This window comes from Beta vulgaris, chromosome 2 (genome assembly GCF_026745355.1).
Source record: "Beta vulgaris subsp. vulgaris cultivar EL10 chromosome 2, EL10.2, whole genome shotgun sequence".
NCBI classification, from domain to species: Eukaryota; Viridiplantae; Streptophyta; class Magnoliopsida; order Caryophyllales; family Amaranthaceae; genus Beta; species Beta vulgaris.
The window spans coordinates 49,937,356-49,959,027 of record NC_079203.1 but is presented as its reverse complement, the minus strand read 5'-3'; the positions used below and the strand labels follow the sequence as shown (position 1 = coordinate 49,959,027).

The 21,672-nt window shown below is 44.3% G+C and overlaps 1 protein-coding gene across 1 annotated transcript; it reads left to right on the top strand.

Annotated features, from left to right (window-relative positions):
- Positions 1–9,455: 9,455 nt before the first annotated feature.
- LOC125495235 (uncharacterized) lies at positions 9,456–12,186 on the top strand. The gene is made up of 4 exons (XM_048639888.2): positions 9,456–10,388; positions 10,470–10,600; positions 10,678–11,097; positions 11,167–12,186. Exons 1-4 carry the CDS (start codon positions 9,716–9,718, stop codon positions 11,614–11,616), a joined length of 1,674 nt encoding a protein of 557 aa, XP_048495845.2. The 5' UTR covers positions 9,456–9,715; the 3' UTR covers positions 11,617–12,186.
- The last annotated feature ends 9,486 nt before the right edge of the window (positions 12,187–21,672 follow it).

Sequence of the window (21,672 nt, the reverse complement as noted above, 5' to 3'; positions counted from 1 at the left end):
AGAGACAAAATTTGGCGAATCATGGTGAATATTTGTGATTAACCTGGCAGCCCTTGATAGCAGTGGCCGGTGGACTAGTGGAGCCGAGGACGGTTTCTCGTATACTTCAGTCTTCATACAGCGGTTTCGGAGTTAGGACGTGCGGTAGCAGCTGTCATTAACACTAATGAGTAATGATATATCATCAACAACACTAATTCCAAATTACAGATATAGTTTTTCCATAATTATTGATGATATATCATTAGTGTTAAGGGTGGTGATATAATATTATTGTATCTTCTGTCTCATTACTGATTTACTTAGCTCAGTCGCACATACATCCATAAAAGAAAAAAAAATCTGAATCCAAATGGTTTTGTACGAAATTTGTTTAGAATTATTAGATGTACTTCGTTTCACAATAAGTGAAACATAGAGAAAGTGGAAAATTACCAAAGAATTTAGAGAGAAAAAGTTAGGATCACAATAAAGTAGAGTGAAGAATATAATATTACTGTATCTTTTGTCTCATTACTTATTTACTTAGCTCAGTCACACATACATCTATATCCCTGCATCTTCCTTAAGTCACGAAGAAAAAATTCCGAATCCAAATGGTTTTGAACGAAATTCGTTTAGAACTATTAGATGTACTTATTCTGTTTCACAATAAGTGAAAACATAGAGAAAGTAGAGAGTTACCAAGGAATCTATACATATATATTAAAAGGCGTGCATAACAACGTCGATGTGCCACATGACACCCTCCTCTGGCCACCAGAATTTTGGCACGTGTCTGTTAACCAACAAAGTCAAGCGGTCATTATTTAAAAAATAAATATGCTAAAGCCTGGGCTCGAACCCCTAACCTTATGTAATGATTTTTAAAGAATCACCATCTCATCTAACATCTCTTCGTGATCCATGTTTCCACAAAGTTACAAATATGTGTTGTAATTAGTTAATGTTATTAAACATATCCCTTGCATCCTTAAAAATAAATAAATTTACATGTTCATTAAAATTAATTATGTATGCATGATACCATTTTAAGAGCAGTATTGACCACTACAGTACTACCCCTAGGGAGTTTTAATTCATATAATTTATGTACAATAAAAAAATTTAAAAATTGAGTAGTATAGGGTTTGATCCTGATACCTCAAGTACATATACTAAAGTCTTAACCACTAGACTAAGTTGTATTTATTGTTATTATCATAAAGTATTATATTAATAAATGAATTTTTTTCTTACCCGGGGCATTGCCCGGGCCTAATAACTAGTTTAGAGAGAAAAAGTTGGGATCACAATAAAGTAGAGTGAAGAAGTATTGAAGTTATGGTTTCCTTTTACTTTTTGGTGGTATATTTGTAATAAGAGTAAACTTTTTTTTATCATTTGGAGGTTGGTTTCACTTATTGTGATTATACCAAATAAGGAAAGTATTTTACTTATTGTGAAATGTAAGAAGTATTTTTTACCACAAATATTATATATTGAACCGTAGATATTGTATATAGAATCAGAGAAGTTGTACATGAAATTCAGGCATCTGTGATCTATCTTAGTTATATCATATTGTGATTTTGTGAATATTTATATAACACTTGTTGTGTGATATAGTGATAAACATCTAGAAATATCAAATATATACACAGGCACGGCTATGTTTAGTTCACCTGAAATTTTCTGATCTGAACTTATCTGATCTGATTTGAACTTATTTTTTCTGATCTGAACTTATTTTTTCTGAACTGATATGATTACAAGATCTTATAATTTAGATTTTTCTCAATCTATAAGAAAAAATATAGTCATGTGGGGTCTTGTTTGTTTGATTCTTCTCAATGAGTACTTTATTAATATTCAATTATTATAATTTTTACTAATATGTAATGAAAGATATTTAATAATAATAATGAGTTTTTAAAACTGACTTATCTGATCTGAACTTATTTTTTCTGATCTAATCTGATCTGATTAGATCTGAAATAAGCAAAAATAAGGTGAACTAAACATAGCAACAGAGCATTGTACATATTCTGAACAAAAAAAAATGGTTTAGAACGCAAGGGATTAGACACTTTCCACGAAGAGAAATTAACTCGAATCTGCAAAACTTGTCCATAGTTGTTCACCAATCTCTAGAACATGATGAGTTTAATCTTTCAAGTCTCCGAAATGGATTCTGGAATTTGTTCAATATCAGTCGGTGAAAAGTCATTCTGAAACCTTTCTTGTTACCTATTCTACTGCTATCTTCAGCTCTCTCTACAGCAATCTGCCATGAAACCCACCAACTCAGATCTTCATATATTCTACTTTTCTAAGGCACTTGAGCACTTCTCCCTTTCGAGCCTATCATACTGCCACCAAAGTCCTCTCTCCTTTGTCCAAATATTTTCCTTTTAATAAGCCTTTTATAAGGGAAGAAAGAACAAAATCTTGAACTTCACTCCCTCAATCCCCAAATATAGCTATTTTTGGGGTTTGTTTGGACTTTTCGGTTTCAACAACCTTCCTTTTACCGGGGGACTTTTCAGATAGACCCGAGATATCTTAGAATGATTATCGGGTGGTTGGGATCCTTAATATATTGCGTTAAAAATGCTTGTTTTGCATATTTTATTTCAATCTCAAAAATGACACAAATTGGTCAGGAGAATTCATTTGGTATTTAGGAACCCATGATCAATGTACTATTTGAGCAATCATGTGGCAAAATGCACTTAGTTATCCGTGAAGACAAGTTATCTCTAGTATTAAGAGCCAGCGAGCTAGGGAAATTTCATTCTTTTACTCGGATTTTATTTGGATTATGTGTTCTACAAGTTCCATCTACTTTGAGTTATTCAATTTAGTCTAGCATATATGCACAAAATGCCTCTTTCTGGTAAATTTTTTGCATGAAATTGCTGATAGGCAATCTCATTTGTACATGACTAAGATATCATGTAATCAAAATAAAAGGTTGTCATGACTATTACCAGTAATTTGGGGATAATCCATACTTAAAGTAAATACTCCTATAGGCTTCTAGGGCAAAATAAAAATGCATGATAATGTGGTATATATGGCATCATCAAGAAGTAAAAGTATGTTAGGCATTTGCAATCAATTAGAGTTCTTTTTATCTTAAAGTTGAACATCCCTATGAGAATGACTCACTAGTAGTTTTTTTGACATATGAGGGTGGTCTAGCCTTTAAATTAACTATACGAAGTCTGATAAGTGCATAGTACGACATGCTATGATAAAATGCTGATTGGCAACAAACTACTCAAATAGCTTAAAAATATTTCAAAATAGCTAAACCACTACAAAGGTGATTTTATATATATAGAAGTGAGTTCATATGATGATCTATACTTACACAAGAAGTGAGAATAATTCTTACGCGCTATAATTCTTATGAATAAGTTATGTAACTCCAAAAAAGAATATTAAAAAAAAAAATTGATTTTTTTTTTTTTGGACTCAATTTTTTTTTTAGAAGGGGTATAACTCTAAGAATTTTTTAGGGGGGTATCACTTGTTCATTAGAGTTATACACTCCCTAAAAAATTTTGAGCCCAAAAAAAATTAAGCCCAAAAGAAAATCTGTAATTTTCTTCAAGAAATTGCAGGTACATCTAGACAAAATTCCACAGCTGAAAATTTCTTAGGTTTTACAATTCACCCCAAAAACGCTTCATCTTTCAAAAATATGCAACAATTGACATATTTTCTTGCTTCAATTTCTCCATATATATCTTTCTTTAGTTGATATATCTGTGGTGCATTTGATTGACCATAACACTCAAAAACTTCATGCCATAATTGAGCAAAACTTTCAACAAATGTGAAATTCTCACCGATCTCTTGTTCCATAGAATTAACTAACCAACAAGTAATCAAGTAATCACACCTCAGCCATCGATAAATTTACTGGGAGAAACAATTTCAGTCTGTGGCAAATCAAGATGCAGGCTTTACTGAAGCAACAGGGGTTGTTGGCACTGTTGGCAAAGAAGTCATCGGATTCAATTACTGCTGAGATGGCTGTTGGAGGAGAAGACACATTCAACGATTATGTTGTGTCTTGCTGACGACATAATAACTGAAGTTTCAGAGGAGGAAACCGCCGCCGGTCTGTGGTTGAAGTTAAAGATTTTGTATATGACAAAATCTCTAACTAACAAGCTGCTTTTGAAGCAACGTCTGTTCAGCCTGCATACGCAAGAAGGCACGTCTTTGAGGGACCATATAGATAAATTGAATACTATCTTATTATATCTTCATAATATTGATTTTAAAGTAGATGATGAAGATGCTGCTTTAATTCTATTAGTATCTTTGCCTTTATCGTATGAGAATTTTGTGGATTCCTTTATTGTTAGGAAAGATAGTCTTTCATTAGAAGAAGTAAGATATGCACTTCATACTAGAGAGGTCTACCATCAGGCGTCTGGTACAAGTACAGTTGATCAGGCTGCTGGATTGGTAGCTAGTGAAGGTAACAGACAGAGGAATTCGGGGAGAAAATCCAAGAAACCGTCTTCCAGTGGTCCTAAACCTAGTGGTGTCTGTAATTACTGTAAGGAGACCGGGAATTGGAAAGGAAATGTCCTAAAAAGAAGAATCAGGAACATAATAGTCTGAGTCTGGTTCTGCTGCTGTTACAATAGAAAATTTGAGTTTTGATGATGATATTGCCTTAGTTGCTCATGAACGAATGCATCTGTCTGATGCGTGGTTCTTGATTTGGGGGCAGCTTGTCATATGTGTCTACGCGGGGAATGGTTTGTGAACTACAAACAGGTTGATAGAAGTATTGATATGGTCAACGGGTAAGTCTGCAAGACAGTTGGTATAGGGTCCGTTAGAACTAGGATATGTGATGGGAATGATATGTACTTTGAACAATGTTAGGCACATTCCACAGGTTACAAAGAATCTGATTTCACGTAGTCCGTTTGACAGAAAAGGATTCAGTTTCAAAGGTGAAGTTGGAGTGTTGTATGTCTACATGGGTTCAAAGATAATCTGAAAGGTGCTAAACGAGAGACGTTGTATGTGTTGCAAGGGTCTATGTAATATGAGTTTAGGGTTGTCACGTTGGCTGCTTGTGGTAGTGTTGAGAAATAGGTGGAGCAAAGAGACACTGTAGATTGGAGTGGTAGTTCACGTCAGGGAAAAGTCTGTCAACACTTACAATCTGAATATGAAATTCCTTGTTCTTCGTTGTCGAAATCGGGTCAGCCAAATTTGGCTCTTGGTCGGCATGTAATCTTTGGGAACACTCCCCCAAAGGGACGGTTGTGAAGACACGGTGAGTTGTGAATTATCTGCCAGAGGGGTGGATATATCTGAGCCATACCAGGGAGGTGTTACGTACTTGTGCTAGGAAAGAGTGTAAGCAAGCTATCTGTACGAATCTGGTTCCACAAGGTAAGTTCCAAGGTTGCTTGGACTTACAAACTATTCGAAGTTGTTAATTGTCTTTCGGGGCTAATCTGGTGTCCTTAAGGGACAAGTCTGGTTCTAGTTATTTTTCGGGGAGAATCTGGTTGCAGGGAGAATCTGGGCATTGTGTTCAATGCGTCTGTTATCTGGTTAATTCATTGTGAGAGGATTCAAGTCAAGATGGAGATTTGTAGGAATCATGCCTTGAATTTTTTCGATGAATTGCGTGTTCTCAGGCCCGCCCGATCGAGTGGGGCAGTGCCGCCCGACCGGGCGAGGTCGAAGGTCTCAACAGTAGCCTGAGAGCAGGCATCTCGATGAGCTCGGGTGTGATCACCGAATCACGACCGAGAAACGCGAGAGCATTCTTCATTTGGTAAAGTGGACATGCAGCCTGATCGGGCGGTGTGTAATTACACGCGGAAACGCGTTTTTCAAGCTGGGTTATAAATAGGCTTAACCTAATTCGTTTAATGCCGTCATTAGTGCTAAAAACACATTTGTAATATGTTATTATTCCTCTAGGGTAATAAAACTATTCTCTCTCTCTGTTCGTGGACGTAACCAACACACTATTGGTGAAACACGTTAAATATGTGTGCTTTTTTCTTTGTTTTACATTTATTATTAGTTCTTTCTCTCATCTATCATAACATTTATCATCCCCCCAGCCTCTAGAGGACTCAGGTCCCACACCATATATATATATTGACCATAAACATGTTAGAGAAAAGTTCCTTTATCATGATTGATTAATGATTAATAAAGACATCAATAATATAGAGGTCTTGTTATTTGTGTCTGCGATGATCATTCACCTAGAGGTAATACACATAAAATAGCGTATAATTTAAATCTAAACTCCATATATATGAAAATGGCATTACTCTCTAACAAACAGCTTATAATCCCATAAAACATAATTATAGTTGGTGCATTGTCTCAAATTATCAGCACAAAAAAGAGATAAGTATACCCAATTCCTCAATTTTTAACACCTTAATCCTCTTAACAATTACTTCCTCCGTTTAGAAATAGTTGCACCATTTCTATTTTGTGCACTATTCACATCTTACACTTAGATTGTCTTTAGTGATTTATATTTTAGGAAAAACATAGTCATGTGGGATCTTGTTAGATACGTCTCGATGTAAATTTTTTTAATATAAGCTTTTTATAATTTTTACTTATTGATAATTAAATATATTAAGGGTTGAAATCATACATCGGCATGCGTGAAAAGTAAAAATGGTGCAACTATTTCTAAACAGAGGAAGTATAATCTAAAAGAAATACTATTTGAAAGCGAAGTTCTGAAAATCATCATGCACATGATACAAATTGACTCAAGTTCTTAAACTTGATGCTCATAATTTGATAGTTTCTTCATTTCTTGGCATGAGAATAGTGAAAACAACTAATATATGCATACCAACTCCAATAATGGGCAAAGGTGCTGTTTAGTTCGACCATTCTCACCAAGTCATTCATCCATATGAGTATATGACAGGAAGGAAAGAACAGCTGCTAGTTCTTTCTCCGTGATTTTCTGGTTCCTTGATTATTCAACCCAAAGACTTCTCATCCCAAGTGATATTTGTTTCTGTCTAGAAATTAAGGGTTCCGATTCCTTTGCTTAGGGAGTACCGGGTCAGATTCGAGTGTCCTGAGTTCAAAGTCCGTACGCCGGAATCCTGCAAAAGTAACGGTTAGACTGCCCCGGGGGTTGTTCCGGATCGCCTCTCGACGCTCAAGTCAGTGATCAAGCTTAGAGAGATAAAGTCTAGAGAGAGATGCTCTGGTTTGTTAGGTAAGAATTCAATACCTTCTCATTGATGAGGGGGTTGAGTATTTATAGTGCTGGGGATATCCCAACTGTAGGCCAGCTGGGGGGCACTGACAGCTGGGATGCACCATCACAGGTGGGGCCCACCGGAGGCTCTAAGGCATTTATTGGGCCGGATTATCCTGGGTAAGCCTAAACCAGGAAATAAGCCCAAACAATTAGCCCCACGCCAGGAATGGGAAATATCGAGACCTTGCTGACACGTTTCCCGTTCGTGGCGGAACCTAGATAGTTTGGAACCCAGGCTGACCTGCTTCTTAGGCAGAAAATAGGGCACGTGCCGACCCAGTCCCCTCAAGGAGGAGGGGTGGCTAAGGTGCCGACCCGGTCTCCTCCAGGAGAGGGGTGGCTTGAGTGCCGACCCGGTCTCCTCAAGGAGAGGGGTGGCTTGAGTGCCGACCCGGTCTCCTCAAGGAGAGGGGTGGCTTGAGTGCCGACCCGGTCTCCTCGAGGAGAGAGGTGGCATGAGTTCCGACCCGGTCTCCTCAAGGAGAGTGGTGGCTTGAGAGCCGACCCGGTCTCTTCGAGGAGAGGGGTGGCTTGAGTGCCGACCCGGTCTCCTCAGGGAGAGAGGTGACATGAGTGCCGACCCGGTCTCGTCAAGAAATGGAGGGGTATGATTACTTTATGGCTCGGACTAGGGAGCAATGAGCCCCATGCTTGTCCGAGCCGGTATCCTCGTTCGCCAAGTCAATCAAGGAGGGCCTCCTAAGGCCGAGCCGGTTGGACGCGGCTCGGATTAGGGGCCAATGAGCCCCATGCTAGTCCGAGCCGCTCAACCAGGGAGGAGTGCCTCCAAGGGCCGAGCTAGTTGGACGCGGCTCGGATGAGGGGCCAATGAGCCCCATGCTTGTCCGAGCCGGTGCCTGCTCTCGCTAAGTCAATCTGGGACTTAGGAGACTTACTCAACCAAGGAGGAGTGCCTCAAGGGCCGAGCTAGTTGGACGCGGCTCGGATGAGGGGCCAATGAGCCCCATGCTTGTCCGAGCCGGTGCCTGCTCTCGCTAAGTCAATCTGGGACTTAGGGGACTTACTCAACCAAGGAGGAGTGCCTCCAAGGGCCGAGCTAGTTTGGACGCGGCTCGGATGAGGGGCCAATGAGCCCCATGCTTGTCCGAGCCGGTGCCTGCTCTCGCTAAGTCAATCTGGGACTTAGGAGACTTACTCAACCAAGGAGGAGTGCCTCCAAGGGCCGAGCTAGTTGGACGCGGCTCGGATGAGGGGCCAATGAGCCCCATGCTTGTCCGAGCCGGTGCCTGCTCTCGCTAAGTCAATCTGGGACTTGGGAGACTTACTCAACCAAGGAGGAGTGCCTCCAAGGGCCGAGCTAGTTTGGACGCGGCTCGGATGAGGGGCCAATGAGCCCCATGCTTGTCCGAGCCGGTGCCTGCTCTCGCTAAGTCAATCTGGGACTTAGGAGACTTACTCAACCAAGGAGGAGTGCCTCCAAGGGCCGAGCTAGTTTGGACGCGGCTCGGATGAGGGGCCAATGAGCCCCATGCTTGTCCGAGTCGGTGCCTAAGGTTTTGGACCACTGGCTGAGGTGACCGAGTGGGTAACCTTGAGCTGATGAACTGGAATATTGAGCTGGTGAACTTAATAGTTCTTGGGAACCCAAATGCCACGTGGCAACGGTGGATTATTGGGGTGCTTGAAAACATGGTGGCGATTCAACTTCTGGTTATTTATGATTTTGTGACATTGATATTCCGAGGGGTTGTGCCTTTTGAACAGTTTTGGGCAGTTGGGAGGCCCATTAAGGTGTTGAAGACACAAGGCCCGGTCCAAGAGGTGACGTGGAACACGGGGACCGAGGATTTTGCCTATAAGTAGGAGAGAGGGGAGAGATTTTTGTCACTTTTACAATTCTCTCTCTCTCTCTAAATTTGAGTTTTCTGCTCTCTCTCTCTCTACTTTCGATCATTTTCTCTCTCTAAGTCCGGGCTCCATCCTTCTCGTCCGACCAGGTACGCACTCGTTTTGTTTTTTCACTAAGTTTTCTTCTCTTTCCTTTAATAAAATCGGCCGACCCCCTTCTGTTGATAAATAATGGGGAGCTCGTCCGAGCCAGTGACACCCCCTCCCTCACCTCCTTATAATTTAGCCGAGGAAGTGAGGGGTATGGGAATGGTTTGGTGTCAACTTTAATAAGTTGCCCGGATCCCTCGGCGTGCCTGAGGCGCTTTCCCTCCCAAGTACTCCTTCGCAAGCCGAGGAGGAGGAGGCCGAGGGTACCATCCCCCTACCCTGGGAGGTGTCCCTGGCCTATCCTTCTTCGAGGAGTTACTTAGACAAATATTTGTCTGATGGTGTAGTTAGGATAGCTATGCCGGGAGAGGAAGGCGAAGCTTCTACATCGGGTCGGCTCGCGTATCCTAGATCGACCCCAAAGGCGGTCCGGGAGCAAAATTTTCACTTCCATCCTTAATAAAGGCCTTAATGGAGGATGCCCGAGGCCAAGCAGCGAAGTTCCAAATAAAGGACCCCTACATACTGGTCCGACCCGATGCAAGCCATACCATCTTGTCTCCGCCGCCCGGGTGCATGGCGTTTTACTATAAGGCCATGGAACTAGGCTTAAGATTCCCGCTAACCCAATTCGAGAAAGACATCCTGAACGCCTACAACCTGTGCTTGGGTCAGCTCTCCCCAAACTCTTGGGGCGGGATCTTAGCGGTTCAGGTGATCTGTAACATCATCGGTGTCAAGCCGACCCTGACCCTTTGGCGGCATATGTATAAATTGTTCGAAATGCCAGCCGGGGACCATGGTCCGGGCTGGTGGTGTTTTCAGGCTCGGCGGGGCTATCGTACAGTTCTTGATCTCCCCACTTCTCAGAAGGGGTTCCGCCGAGGATTCGCCTTTGTGTACCATGGTGGGGAATGGGGCATCCCCACCGTGCCCCCGTCATCCGAGCCAAACCACTGTCTGAACTTCAAGGTGCGGGAGCTATCCGACGAGGAAGCCGTGGCCGCTATCTACTTTCAACTGGAGGCTAAGATAGTCGATGGTGGCGAGGTGTTTGTAGCGGGGAACTGGCTCCCGAGCTGCAAAATGTTCAAGAACGAGCACTTCCTCGCCGCATTCGGCCTGAGTCCGGCCTTTCCCAAGGGTAATTCGGCGAAAGGGAGTCCGGTTGACTTATATTCATGCTTGCTTTGATATTTTGCTCTAACTCTTTTTCCTTTTGCAGAAGCCTCCCTAGCCTTTCTCAAAGAGACCGACTCAGAGATGGCCGAACGATTGACCTCCGCTGCACTGAAGGCGGCTCGGATTAGGGCCGAGATGAAGGCCAACAAGATTAACAAGCCTTCTAAGCCAAAAGTGAGCACCCTTTTTCTTCCGACCCGGTTTAGCTTTAGATTTTTCAATTTCTCACCAACTTTTAATGTGCTTTGCAGGATCCTTCCAACCCTAAGCCGAGGAAGCGCAAGGAGCGCACTGAAGAGAGGGTGGAAATGACGGAAAAGGCCTTGGCGAAGGCCCGAGCCGAGCAGGAGGCCTCGGCCAAGAAGGCAAGGCAAGAGCCTTCTGTTGAGGTGAACAGCCCCCGCCTGGCTTCTGGGGATGAGGGGACACACATTTCCCTTCACCCAGAGGATTTCGAGCCGGTGCGAAGTCCGAGTCATGTGCAGGGGACCTCGCACACCGAGCAGACCTTATCCGAGGCGCCGGTCCCCTTTACTCAAATGTCCAAAACGGACAAGAAAGAACGGATTGCCAGTGCCTTGGAAATACTGGTTACCCAAACCGACCGAGATCATATCAACGCGGTGAATGGGAGAAACGAATCGAGCGAACTCTTTCGCTCCTGGATGGATGTAAGTACCTTAGCCTTACTCCTCCTTTTACTTTTTCATTTTTATTTTCTAACTTGTCTTTGTTTTCAGTTTTCCATCCGGATGACCAAGGTAGCCGAGGACCGGCTCACACTGGTGCAGGAGGTTCAGAGCCTGAAGGAGGCGGCTCGGAAGCACTTCGACGAGGTCTACCAGGCCAAGGAAGCTAAGCGTCTGGCCGAGCTCCGCTTGGAGGAAGCCAACAAAAAAATTGATGATGGCGAGGCGACCTGGAAGCAAGAGAGGGAGGACTGGCAGGTCGAAAGGACCAACCTTACTCTTGCCAAAGACAACGCTGAGTCCGCCAAAGCTACGGCCGAGACCAAGCAGGCTCAGGCCGAGAAGGACTTGGAAGAGGTCCGGCTCAAACTCTCCTCGGCCGAGGCTCAACTGAAGGAAGCCCAAGCGGCCGTTTCTCGTTCTCAGGCGGAATGGTTCAACGCCTGGCAGAAGTCGGACGACTGTACCGATTTCTGCGCCGACGTGGGCCAATCTTCCTAAGATGGGCGAGGACGAGGCGCTTGCTAGGCTTAAGGTAGCCTTTGCTGATTCCTGTCCCGAGGCCGACTGGAATTCAGTCTGGTCTCGCTACCAGGAGTTGGCCGATGCCGACGCTGCGGAGATTAAGGCCAAGCTGGATGAAGAGATGAGCTCGGACAGCGACTCTGGTGATGAAGAAGAAGAAGAGGATGCTGGTAGCACCGAGCCACCTCCCCCAGAGCAACCTGCCGCCGGTCCTTCTGCTTAGCTTTCTTAGGATTTTTTTAGCTTTGGCCTTGTCGGCCTTTTAGCTTTTCTGCTTTCGACCCTATGCTTTTGTAAACTTTTGGTTGTATTTTACAACTTTTGATCAATTGGAATACAACTACTATTTTGCAACTCGTCATTTGTCGCATATTTTTCGTTATTTGCAGTATTACAACATTCAATAGACAATAAACTGGTTAAGTTTTGCTTGCCTTTTTGTTCAAAATAATTAGACTGGTTAAGTCTCTTTCATTTCTGGGGTATAAAACCGACTTGATACATGGACTGGTTAAGTCCGAGTTACAATTTGATTTGCTTGCTAAACCGACCAAGTACTGCTGGCCTTACATCATGCCCCTAGTGCAAGTAACGAAAAAAAGTTACACATAGAATCTTTTTGAGATTGTCTAGGTTCCAAGGCCGAGCCAGGGGACCCCTTCGGGTTCAGTCGGAACGTCCCTGGCTTGATGATTTTGTAACCTTGTAAGGGCCGTCCCAATTTGCCCCAACTTCCCTTTGAGATGGGAAAGTCCGTGGCTTCGACCTTTCGACGACCAGTCGCCTAGACTGATTGGCCGAGGCTTTACTCGCCGTTAAAGTGCCTCGTGATTCTTTGCTTGTACCGGATGGCTTGTAGCAAAGCATTGCCTCGGGTTTCTGGCAAAGGCTAAGTTGACGGGCTTTTCTTCTCATTTTGGTCGAACTCGTAGAACGTCATCCGAGGGGAGGGGATTCCCACCTCGACCGGAAGGACAGCCTCGCTTCCATAGACCAAGCCGAAAGGAGAGCCCCGTGGCTTCTTTACCGTTGTTCGAGCCGACCAGAGTACTCCGGTAGGTCGTCTACCCATGCCCCTTTAGCGCATCAAGGGACTTCTTGATACCTTTCAGGACAATTTTATTAGCCGACTCGGCTTGCCCATTGGTCTGAGGGCGGGAGACGCCGAAAACCTTGTTTGAATGCCGAACCGGGCACTATCTCGAGTCGGCCCACTGTTGAACTGCGGCCATTGTCGAACCAAGGCTCTTGGAATTCCGAACCGGGTAATGATATTCCTCCATATGAACAACTGAACCTGCTTGTCAGTAATTGACGCCAGTGGCTCGGCTTCAGTCCACTTGGTGAAGTAATCAATAGCCACAATCAGGAACTTCCTTTGCCCAGAAGCTGGAGGAAAAGGTCCGAGCAGGTCCATGCCCCACTTGTCGAAGGGCAGGACTGCTTGAATAGTGGTGAGGGGAGTGGCAGGCGCCCTTGGAATGTCCGAGTGAATCTGGCAGGAGGGACACCGTCGGACTAAGTCCGAGGCATCAGCTTTCAAGTAGGCCAATAGTACCTGCTCTTAGCGCCTTTCCGGCTATAGTTCGACCCCTTGATGGCTTCCGCAGGCTCCTTGGTGTATTTCCCGGAGGACATAATTTCCTTCCTCGGGAGTTATACATTGAGGAGGGGATGAGTGAAAGACTTTTTATAGAGCTGCCTTTCATGCCAAAGGAACCAACCAGACTTATGCTTAATCCGGTCGGCTTCTTAGGATCACTGGGTAAGGTCCCGTCTCGCAAGTACTCCACAATTTCACCCATCCAGTTTGAGGATCGATTGAGTACGAGCTGCTCTTTGGCATTTATGCTAGGCTCCTTCAACACTTCCCAAGTTATGGTTCTGGGGGCCGACCCTCAGCAGAACTAGCCATCCGAGCCAGTGCATCGCTGCTGATTTTCCGAGCGAGGAATGTGGTAATCCGGAATCCGGACAACCTTGCAATGACAGCTCGGGCTTTGGCCAAGTACATCCTCATGTTGTCCTCCTTGGCCTCATAGTCTCCGGAAATCTGACCCACTATGAGTTGTGAGTCGGACTTGGCTAGATTGAGGTTGCCCCAGCTAGGATGCATAGCTGATTCCGAGGATGGAGCCTCATACTCGGCTTCATTGTTAGATCCGAGAAATTCGAACTTAACAGCATATTCAATTTTTTCTCCACCGGGGTTTGATGACCAACCGCTCCACAACCACTCTTTGTGGATGACCATCAACAAGCAATTCCCACTCCTCTTGCGAACCGACCGGGGGTCGAGTTGCGCATTCAGTGATGAAGTCAGCGAGTGCTTGGGCCTTGATGGCTCTTCGGGGCTCGAACTCGAGCCCAAAATCTGCTAACTGGTCTGCCCAATCACTCATCCGACTCGAGTGATTTCTATTTTCAATAAGCTTCCGGAGTGGTTGTCCGGTTAGGACTTTGATGGGTGTGCTTGAAAATAGGGCTTGAGCTTCCGGCTCGCCATACCAAGGCAAAGACCATTTTCTCAACATCGCTGTACTTCGCCTCGGCCCCCCTATAGGCGTGGCTGATGAAGTACAGCGGATGTTGCTTTCCTTCTCGCTCGGCTATAGGACGGCGCTAAGAGCGTAGTCCGAGACAGCCAAGTAGATAAACAGGGGTTCCCCCGGCAAGGGGGAGATCAGTTTGGGCAAAGATGCCAAGTGATTCTTGAGGTCGCGAAGGCTTGCTCGGCTTCGTCTCCCATGCGAACTCTTTTCGCTTCAGGGCCTTGAAGAACAACAAGCTTTTATCGGCCGACCGGGAGAGGAACCGACCGAGTGCCGCTAAGCAGCCGGTTAGGCGCTGTACTTCCCGAACATTCCGAGGCGATTTCATTTCTAAGACCGCTTTGATTTTGTCCGGGTTGGCCTCTATACCTCTCTCATCTACTAGAAATCCGAGGCACTTTCCCCCTTTAACGAAGACGCATTTTTTAGGGTTGAGCATCATTCGGTATTTCCTTAGGGTGCTCAGCGTTTCTTTCAGATCTCAGGGTGATCCGACTGGGCCTTGCTTTTGACTATCATATCGTCAACGTATACCTCAATGTTCCGACCCAACTGGTCGCTGAAGATTTTGTTGACGGTTCGCTGATATGTGCCCCGGCATTTTTGAGGCCGAAGGCATCATTTTGTAGCAGTAGACACCCTGAGGAGTGATGAATGCTGTATGAACCCTATCCTTCTCGGCCATGGGAATTTGATGATAGCCGGCATTTGCATCCATGAAGCTGAGAAGGGCGTGCCCTGCCGTTGAATCGACCAGCCTATCGATCTTTGGCAAGGGTGATTGTCTTTTGGGCAGGCTTTGTTTAAGTCGGTGAAGTCGACACACATTCGCCATGCCCCACTCGGCTTTTTGACCAAGACCACGTTGGCCAGCCATTCCGAGTATTGACACTCTTCTATGAAACCCGCTTCGAGCAGCTTCTTGACTTCTGCTGCTGCCGCGGCATTTCTTTCGGGACCTTGGTGCCTGAGCTTCTGCTTGATAGGTCTGAACCCCTCTTTGATGTTAAGCTCATGGCACATGATTTTCGGGTCGAGCCCCGGCATTTCTGTGGCCTCATAGGCAAAGACATCTTGGTACTCCGTGAGCACTTGGATGATATCTTGCCTTGTTTGGGGTCCATGGCCTTGCCTACCCTGACAGTCCGACCGGGGTCCTGGCCGATCGCGACTTCTTCGTCTCTCGGCTGGTTGAGGACGTTATATTGCTTGGGGTTTTCAGTTATGTACACCCCGAGGTCGTTGAGGGCTGACCCCCTTCATATTTCTTTTTTTCGAGTCCTTTTGGACGTCGTTGTCCGAGTCCTTTTGGACGTCGGTATTTTTGAGGCTATTCACATAGCACTCTCTTGCGGCCTGTTGGTCGCCTTGAATTTTTCCTACCTTCCCTCATCAGTCTCAAACTGCAAGAGGAGCTGGTAGGTGGAGATGGCGGCCTTGGCCTTGTTTAGCATGGGCCTCCCCATTATTATGTTGTAAGGCAAAGGGATGTCTACCACCAAGAAGTCGATCGGTAGGCTTCTCCCCTTACCCTTTTCACCCATCCGAGTGGGTAATTTTATTGATCCGACCGGGTGGACAGAGTTGCCCCCGAAGCCTATGAGCGGCTGAGCCATGGGGGTAACATCCCGTTCGGTGTACTTCAGCTTTTTGAGGCAGTCAAGGGTGATTATATCAGCGGATGAGCCGCTATCCACCAATACCCTCTTCACCTTTGTATTCGCTACCTTGAGCTCGATGACAAGGGGGTCGTCGTGCGGAACAGCAACGTCCGACTAGGTTCCCCAAATGTCATGACGGGGCAGCTGCTCGGGGGAGCTGAACATCAAGACCTGATGTTTAAGGTTCTGGAGGTGAGCCTTGCGCGCTCGGCCGGTTAGGCCTCCCGACGCAAATCCTCCAGCGATGACACCAATGAAGCCTTCGGTGTCCCCACTGTTCGACTGACCCACCTTTTGCTTTCCCTTTTCCTCGCTCGAACGCTTGAGGTAGTGGTTGAGCTTGCCCTGGTCGGCCAGACCGTTCAAGGATTTCTTGAGCTCCCGACAGTCATTGGTGGTGTGACCACATTCCTTGTGGTAGTCACACCACAAACTTTTGTCCCTCCGAGACGATGACGTCCGGATGGGCGTTGGCCTGGGAAGCCAATTTTTGTCCCGGATGCCAAAGTAGATTTCCTTCCGGTTTTTATTGAATCGGGGGTCGTTGCCATTATCAGTGAGCCGATCCCCTCGGCCCCCTGTTCTTTGATGCTTAGGCTGACCGCGTGATTCCCTTCATCCTTCCTTTTCTTGCCAACCTCGTCCGAGTAACGGCAGATATCCGTTGCTTGGATGAATCTTTGAGCCCGAGCCATGGCTTCCGAGTAAGTTTTGACTTCATTCTCGGCCAATGACCATCTGAGCCGACCCGGTTGGAGGCCGGACATGAGGGCAGCGAAGGCTACAGCGTCCTGTAGGTCGGTTATTTTGAGAGCTCTTCGTTGAACCTCTTGATGTAGTCCGACAAGGATTCATTCTTGTTCTTGCTTACCCCCATGAGGTGAAGGCTGGTTTTTCTTTGCCTCTTTCCCGCTACGAACTGATGGATGAAGAGGTGCTCCAATATGGCGAAGTCAGTGATGACCCCCGCCGGCAGTTCTTGGAACCAATTCAGAGCCAACCCTCTAAGGGTGGTAGGGAAGAAGCGGCACCAAGTGGCCTCGCAGCTTGTCTGCACGCTCATTTGAGCCTTTAACTAGCCATATGACCGGGTCGGTTAGGCCCGCAAATGGCTCGATCAGGGGGGTTTTAATTTTACCCGGAGGTTGGGTCCCTAGGATTTCCTGACTGAAGGGGATCAGGAACTTGAGCCCTCCTCCAGCTAGCCTAGGGGGCTGAGAATGAGCCGAGTCCCCTTGGCCTTCTCGGTCATTTGCTTTCTTCCTGAGGAACTCCCGAGCGTCATAGCCTTGGCTGAGGCGCTTCTTGTTGTTAAGGAATTCCGGGCATCTTGGGGTTTCCGACCCGCACCCCCCTTGGGGATTTAGATACATGGGTCTCTGCATGCTGACGGGCCGACCCCTGTCGCGCGGACTTTTCCTTTCCCGGTGGCTCGGGTCTCTCGCATCGGACCGTGGCCGGCTAGGCTGCGGGTCTCGATTAGAACGAGAGTTGTCCCTCTGAGAGCGGACGACCGTGCGCTCCCTGGGTTCATGCTGATTGAGCGGGACGACTTGTTGTGGTTGCCTCTGCTGAAGCATGGCCATCATGTCCATCATACCCTTTTGGAATGTCTCCTGGAGCTGAGCCGTGATAAGGGGCCAGGTCAGACGCGAAAGAGCGGCTGAGGCTCCACATGCTGGATATGCTGGGATACTGACCGAGGGTCCAAAGTTTGGACGGTAGGTGACCTCCGAGCTGGTGAGGGAGTCCGCTCGGCCTCTCGGTTATGCGCAGGCGAATGGCCTCGCTCCGGTCGGGGGATTGGGGGATCCCGATTATGTGCGGGCGAGTGGCCTCTCTCTGGCCGAGAGGCCTGCTCGGAGGCTGGCTTGCCGCGAGTGTTTTTGGTTGGTGCCATTGTCAATTGGCGTTCTGAGCTGAGTAGCTGAGTGAATAAATCTGAGTGAGTGGTGGCGAAGTAACTTTTTGTACTACCCCCACAGACGGCGCCAAACTGTTTCTGTCTAGAAATTAAGGGTTCCGATTCCTTTGCTTAGGGAGTACCGGGTCAGATTCGAGTGTCCTGAGTTCAAAGTCCGTACGCCGGAATCCTGCAAAAGTAACGGTTAGACTGCCCCGGGGGTTGTTCCGGGATCGCCTCTCCGACGCTCAAGTCAGTGATCAAGCTTAGAGAGATAAAGTCTAGAGAGAGATGCTCTGGTTTGTTAGGTAAGAATTCAATACCTTCTCATTGATGAGGGGGTTGAGTATTTATAGTGCTGGGGATATCCCAACTGTAGGCCAGCTGGGGGGCACTGACAGCTGGGATGCACCATCACAGGTAGGGCCCACCGGAGGCTCTAAGGCATTTATTGGGCTGGATTATCCTGGGTAAGCCTAAACCAGGAAATAAGCCCAAACAATATTGATATACCTCTCTTCTAGTACAACTTGCCTCACAAAACAACCCTCTGGCTGACTGGCTCAAATGTTACAGTTTACACTATCTACGAATACTTATACAGTTATACTCAATTGACCCTCTGCGGCAGTCACCACTCACCACGGTCTAAACTCCCTTGGTACCATTATTTATACTACCTGCATGATGTTTTTATCTTATTATCAATTATACAACTAACTTATTTATGCCCGTATTATAGTGGATTGGTGGACTCATAGCCAATTAGCCACCCGCAGTTTTTACACATTTTTTTACATCTAGTTATGGATGTTCCAACAAAGGTTGTCCCTTGGGCGATTTTTTGTACAAATAATAACTACTTCCAAGAATTTATGATTTTAAAAGGTATGATTTATGGAGAGTGCATCTTGGATATAACATGTTACATCATAACTTATTGTGTAACTTATTGTGTAACACAAACCATTTATTTGATTGAAGATTAACAGTACATGCACTGAAAGTTGGAACCATACAACAACAATAACAAGGAATATATCATCCAAAATGACATTTCCATGTTACTTCAAAACAACAACTAGATGAAGGAAAAGCGAAATGCTCCAACCTTTATTTATAATTATGGTTGGAGTATATAATTATGAAGACTCCGATCCATATTAGTTTAGTTGTAGCAGTTTGGAAAGCATTTGGGTACACATACTCCATAGCAATTAAAATCTCTGCAACAAGAGTTGAAGGGACTGCAAAAAGCCCCTGCGCCACCACAAGTAAGTGGACGCTGAGCTTCGCTAACAAACTCTTGAGCAAGAAGAATTTGTGCACGTGAAAGGGGATCAAGTTGCCGAGCAGCCGACACTGTTTCAGTTGCAGATAACTGCACAACAATGGCAAACATGACAACCAAAATCACACTCACACTCTTCTTCATCATCATCTCTATCTCTTTTCACTTTTATACTCTCTTTGCTTCACTTCTCCTTTATTTTTGTTGAGCTTGGTGAATATATAAGTGGAGTATTTGGCCTCTTTATATAGCCATGAAAAGGGAGCTGGGTGCAAATAATAATAGTACTCCCTTGATAAAAAAAAAAATTTAAATTTCTACATGGCTGATTTTAAGTGGCTGGCCTCAAGTGAGGTAATTAGATAAAAGTTTGGTTGAAAGTTGATTTATATTTTCTTGTCACAAGTTGAATTACCGGCGTAAATGATTGAGGTAATTTTGTTTTTCATGAGAGGGGGCTTCCAAGTTAAAGACGTGTAACAAGGACAAAATCCTCATTTGAGTAATGTCCCATGTGAACAACGAAAGACGGAGAGAGTATTCTCATTTCTCGCATACCCGATGGTTGGTTACGCAAGAGCCCTTTGGGCTTGAAGTGTGGATGCAGCACAGGTCTCCCTCATACCTGGCGCTAAATATTCCACTTAGCAATGAGGGGGTGATGAGATTCGAACCCGTGACCTTTATGTCACACTGGCTCTTGATACCATGTCAAAGGACCAACTCAACCAAAAGCTTAAGCTGATGGTTGAGGCCCCAGGAATAGATTTATACTCTATCAAAGGTCGATATCAGACTTCTTGTTCTATCTCATGGTATATTTGTAATTTTACTAACAACTTGATACAATACAATATAATATATAACATTCACTTGATATGATTAGATGCAGTTAGGATATGATATAATAGCTAACTGATATGATATACTAGTCTTTTAATACATCAACTAGATTTCAACTAACAATCCTCAAATAAAAATATACTTCCTCCATTTCAAAATAGATGCTACATTGTCTATTTTTGGGTGTTTCAAAATAGATGCAACAATGTTTTTTGTTCCTTATTTAGTAACTTTTGCCTTATACTTTTACCATTTTACCCTTACTAACTTGTTTTAAGTACACTAATCTACTTCACTTTATATGTGCTCCCCAACACTTTTTTATTTTCCCTCCTTTCACATGGGGACCACTACAATTAATCTACCCCACTTTATACTACTTAAACATGCTTAGGAAATTTTGCCTAGGAATCCGTTTTGATAACAATGTAGTATCTATTTTGAAACGGAGGAAGTATATGAAAAAGATTTTTTTTTAATATTAATTTTTGTCATAAAATTATTGAAATGCGATGGTATTGGGCAATCTGCCCAATATCAGGTATGGGAATATCAGTGCTCTGTGAACCACCCTCCAAGCAAATTCTTTTGAATGCCAGTTTACAGTAACTTGTTATCGGAAACTTTGATAGTCATTTCTCATTTGATGTAGTCATCAGTTTTCTTTTGATAGTCAGTTTTTATATGATGTATCACCTTTTTATATATATAGTCAGTTTTTGTATGACATAATCAAATTTTATATAGTCGGTTTTTGTATGATGTAACCACCTTTTATATAGTTAGTTTTTGTCTGATATAGTCAATTTTCTGATATAGTTAGTTTTCGTATGACGTAGTCCGTTTTTTCCTAATATAGTCATCATTTGGCCTTGTTTAGCAAATAAAGTAGAGTTTAGCTATTATAGTTTAAAGTTTGTTGTTAGAGTTTTAACTTTTTGTTCAACTAATTTGACAACTTGTTTTTATAAATGTGTTTGGTAACAATTAACTGATTGTTAAAAGCTTACTGCCATTTGTTTGAGCAAAATGACATTTATATACGTTTTAATACAATGTGTAGTAGTATTATTAGAGGCAAAAAAGTCGTTGAACATATTTGTACTTAATCTCATTTTGAGAGTTTTCATTCCAAAACTCTCTCTAAAACTTTATTTTACTAAATACCCCTTTTAGAATTTTTGACTAGTCAAACTCTAAAAGTGGTCCAAAACTTTCTTTTTGCTCCAAAACTCTAATCAAATACTCCCTTTATGTGATAACGTCAGTGCACAATAAATCATTTTGAACCCGATCCACGCAAGACGTTTTGCTCTTCAAGACTCCAGTGCCCTACTTAGCGCAAAGAAAGATCTTAGTAGGGGCTAGTAAGAACCTCACCCTCGATATTTTTTTTTTGGCATATTGGATCTAGTAATACCTATGTTGTATAAATATTTAAAAAATCTTGTAACATAATGGTTAAGGATTCAACTTTTGATATAATATTTAGGCGTTCAAAACTTGACCCTCTTAAGTTTTTGACTTTTGGTTCAAGATCTGTCGCTATGTCTCAGTGTCTCAACCAATATAAGTATAATATTTTTTTTATAGAAAGAACCTTAATTTTTCTTTAATATGGGGATGCACCTAACCCATACAGCCCATGCTCCATGGGGACTCCAAAAACATGAGCTAACGGTTGAAATCTCATGATTTTTTGGGGGTCCCTTCGCTAGTAAGTAGTAACCATTTGGTCAGAAAGAATGACTTAATCTCTACTCTCAAGCACAAGTAAATAGT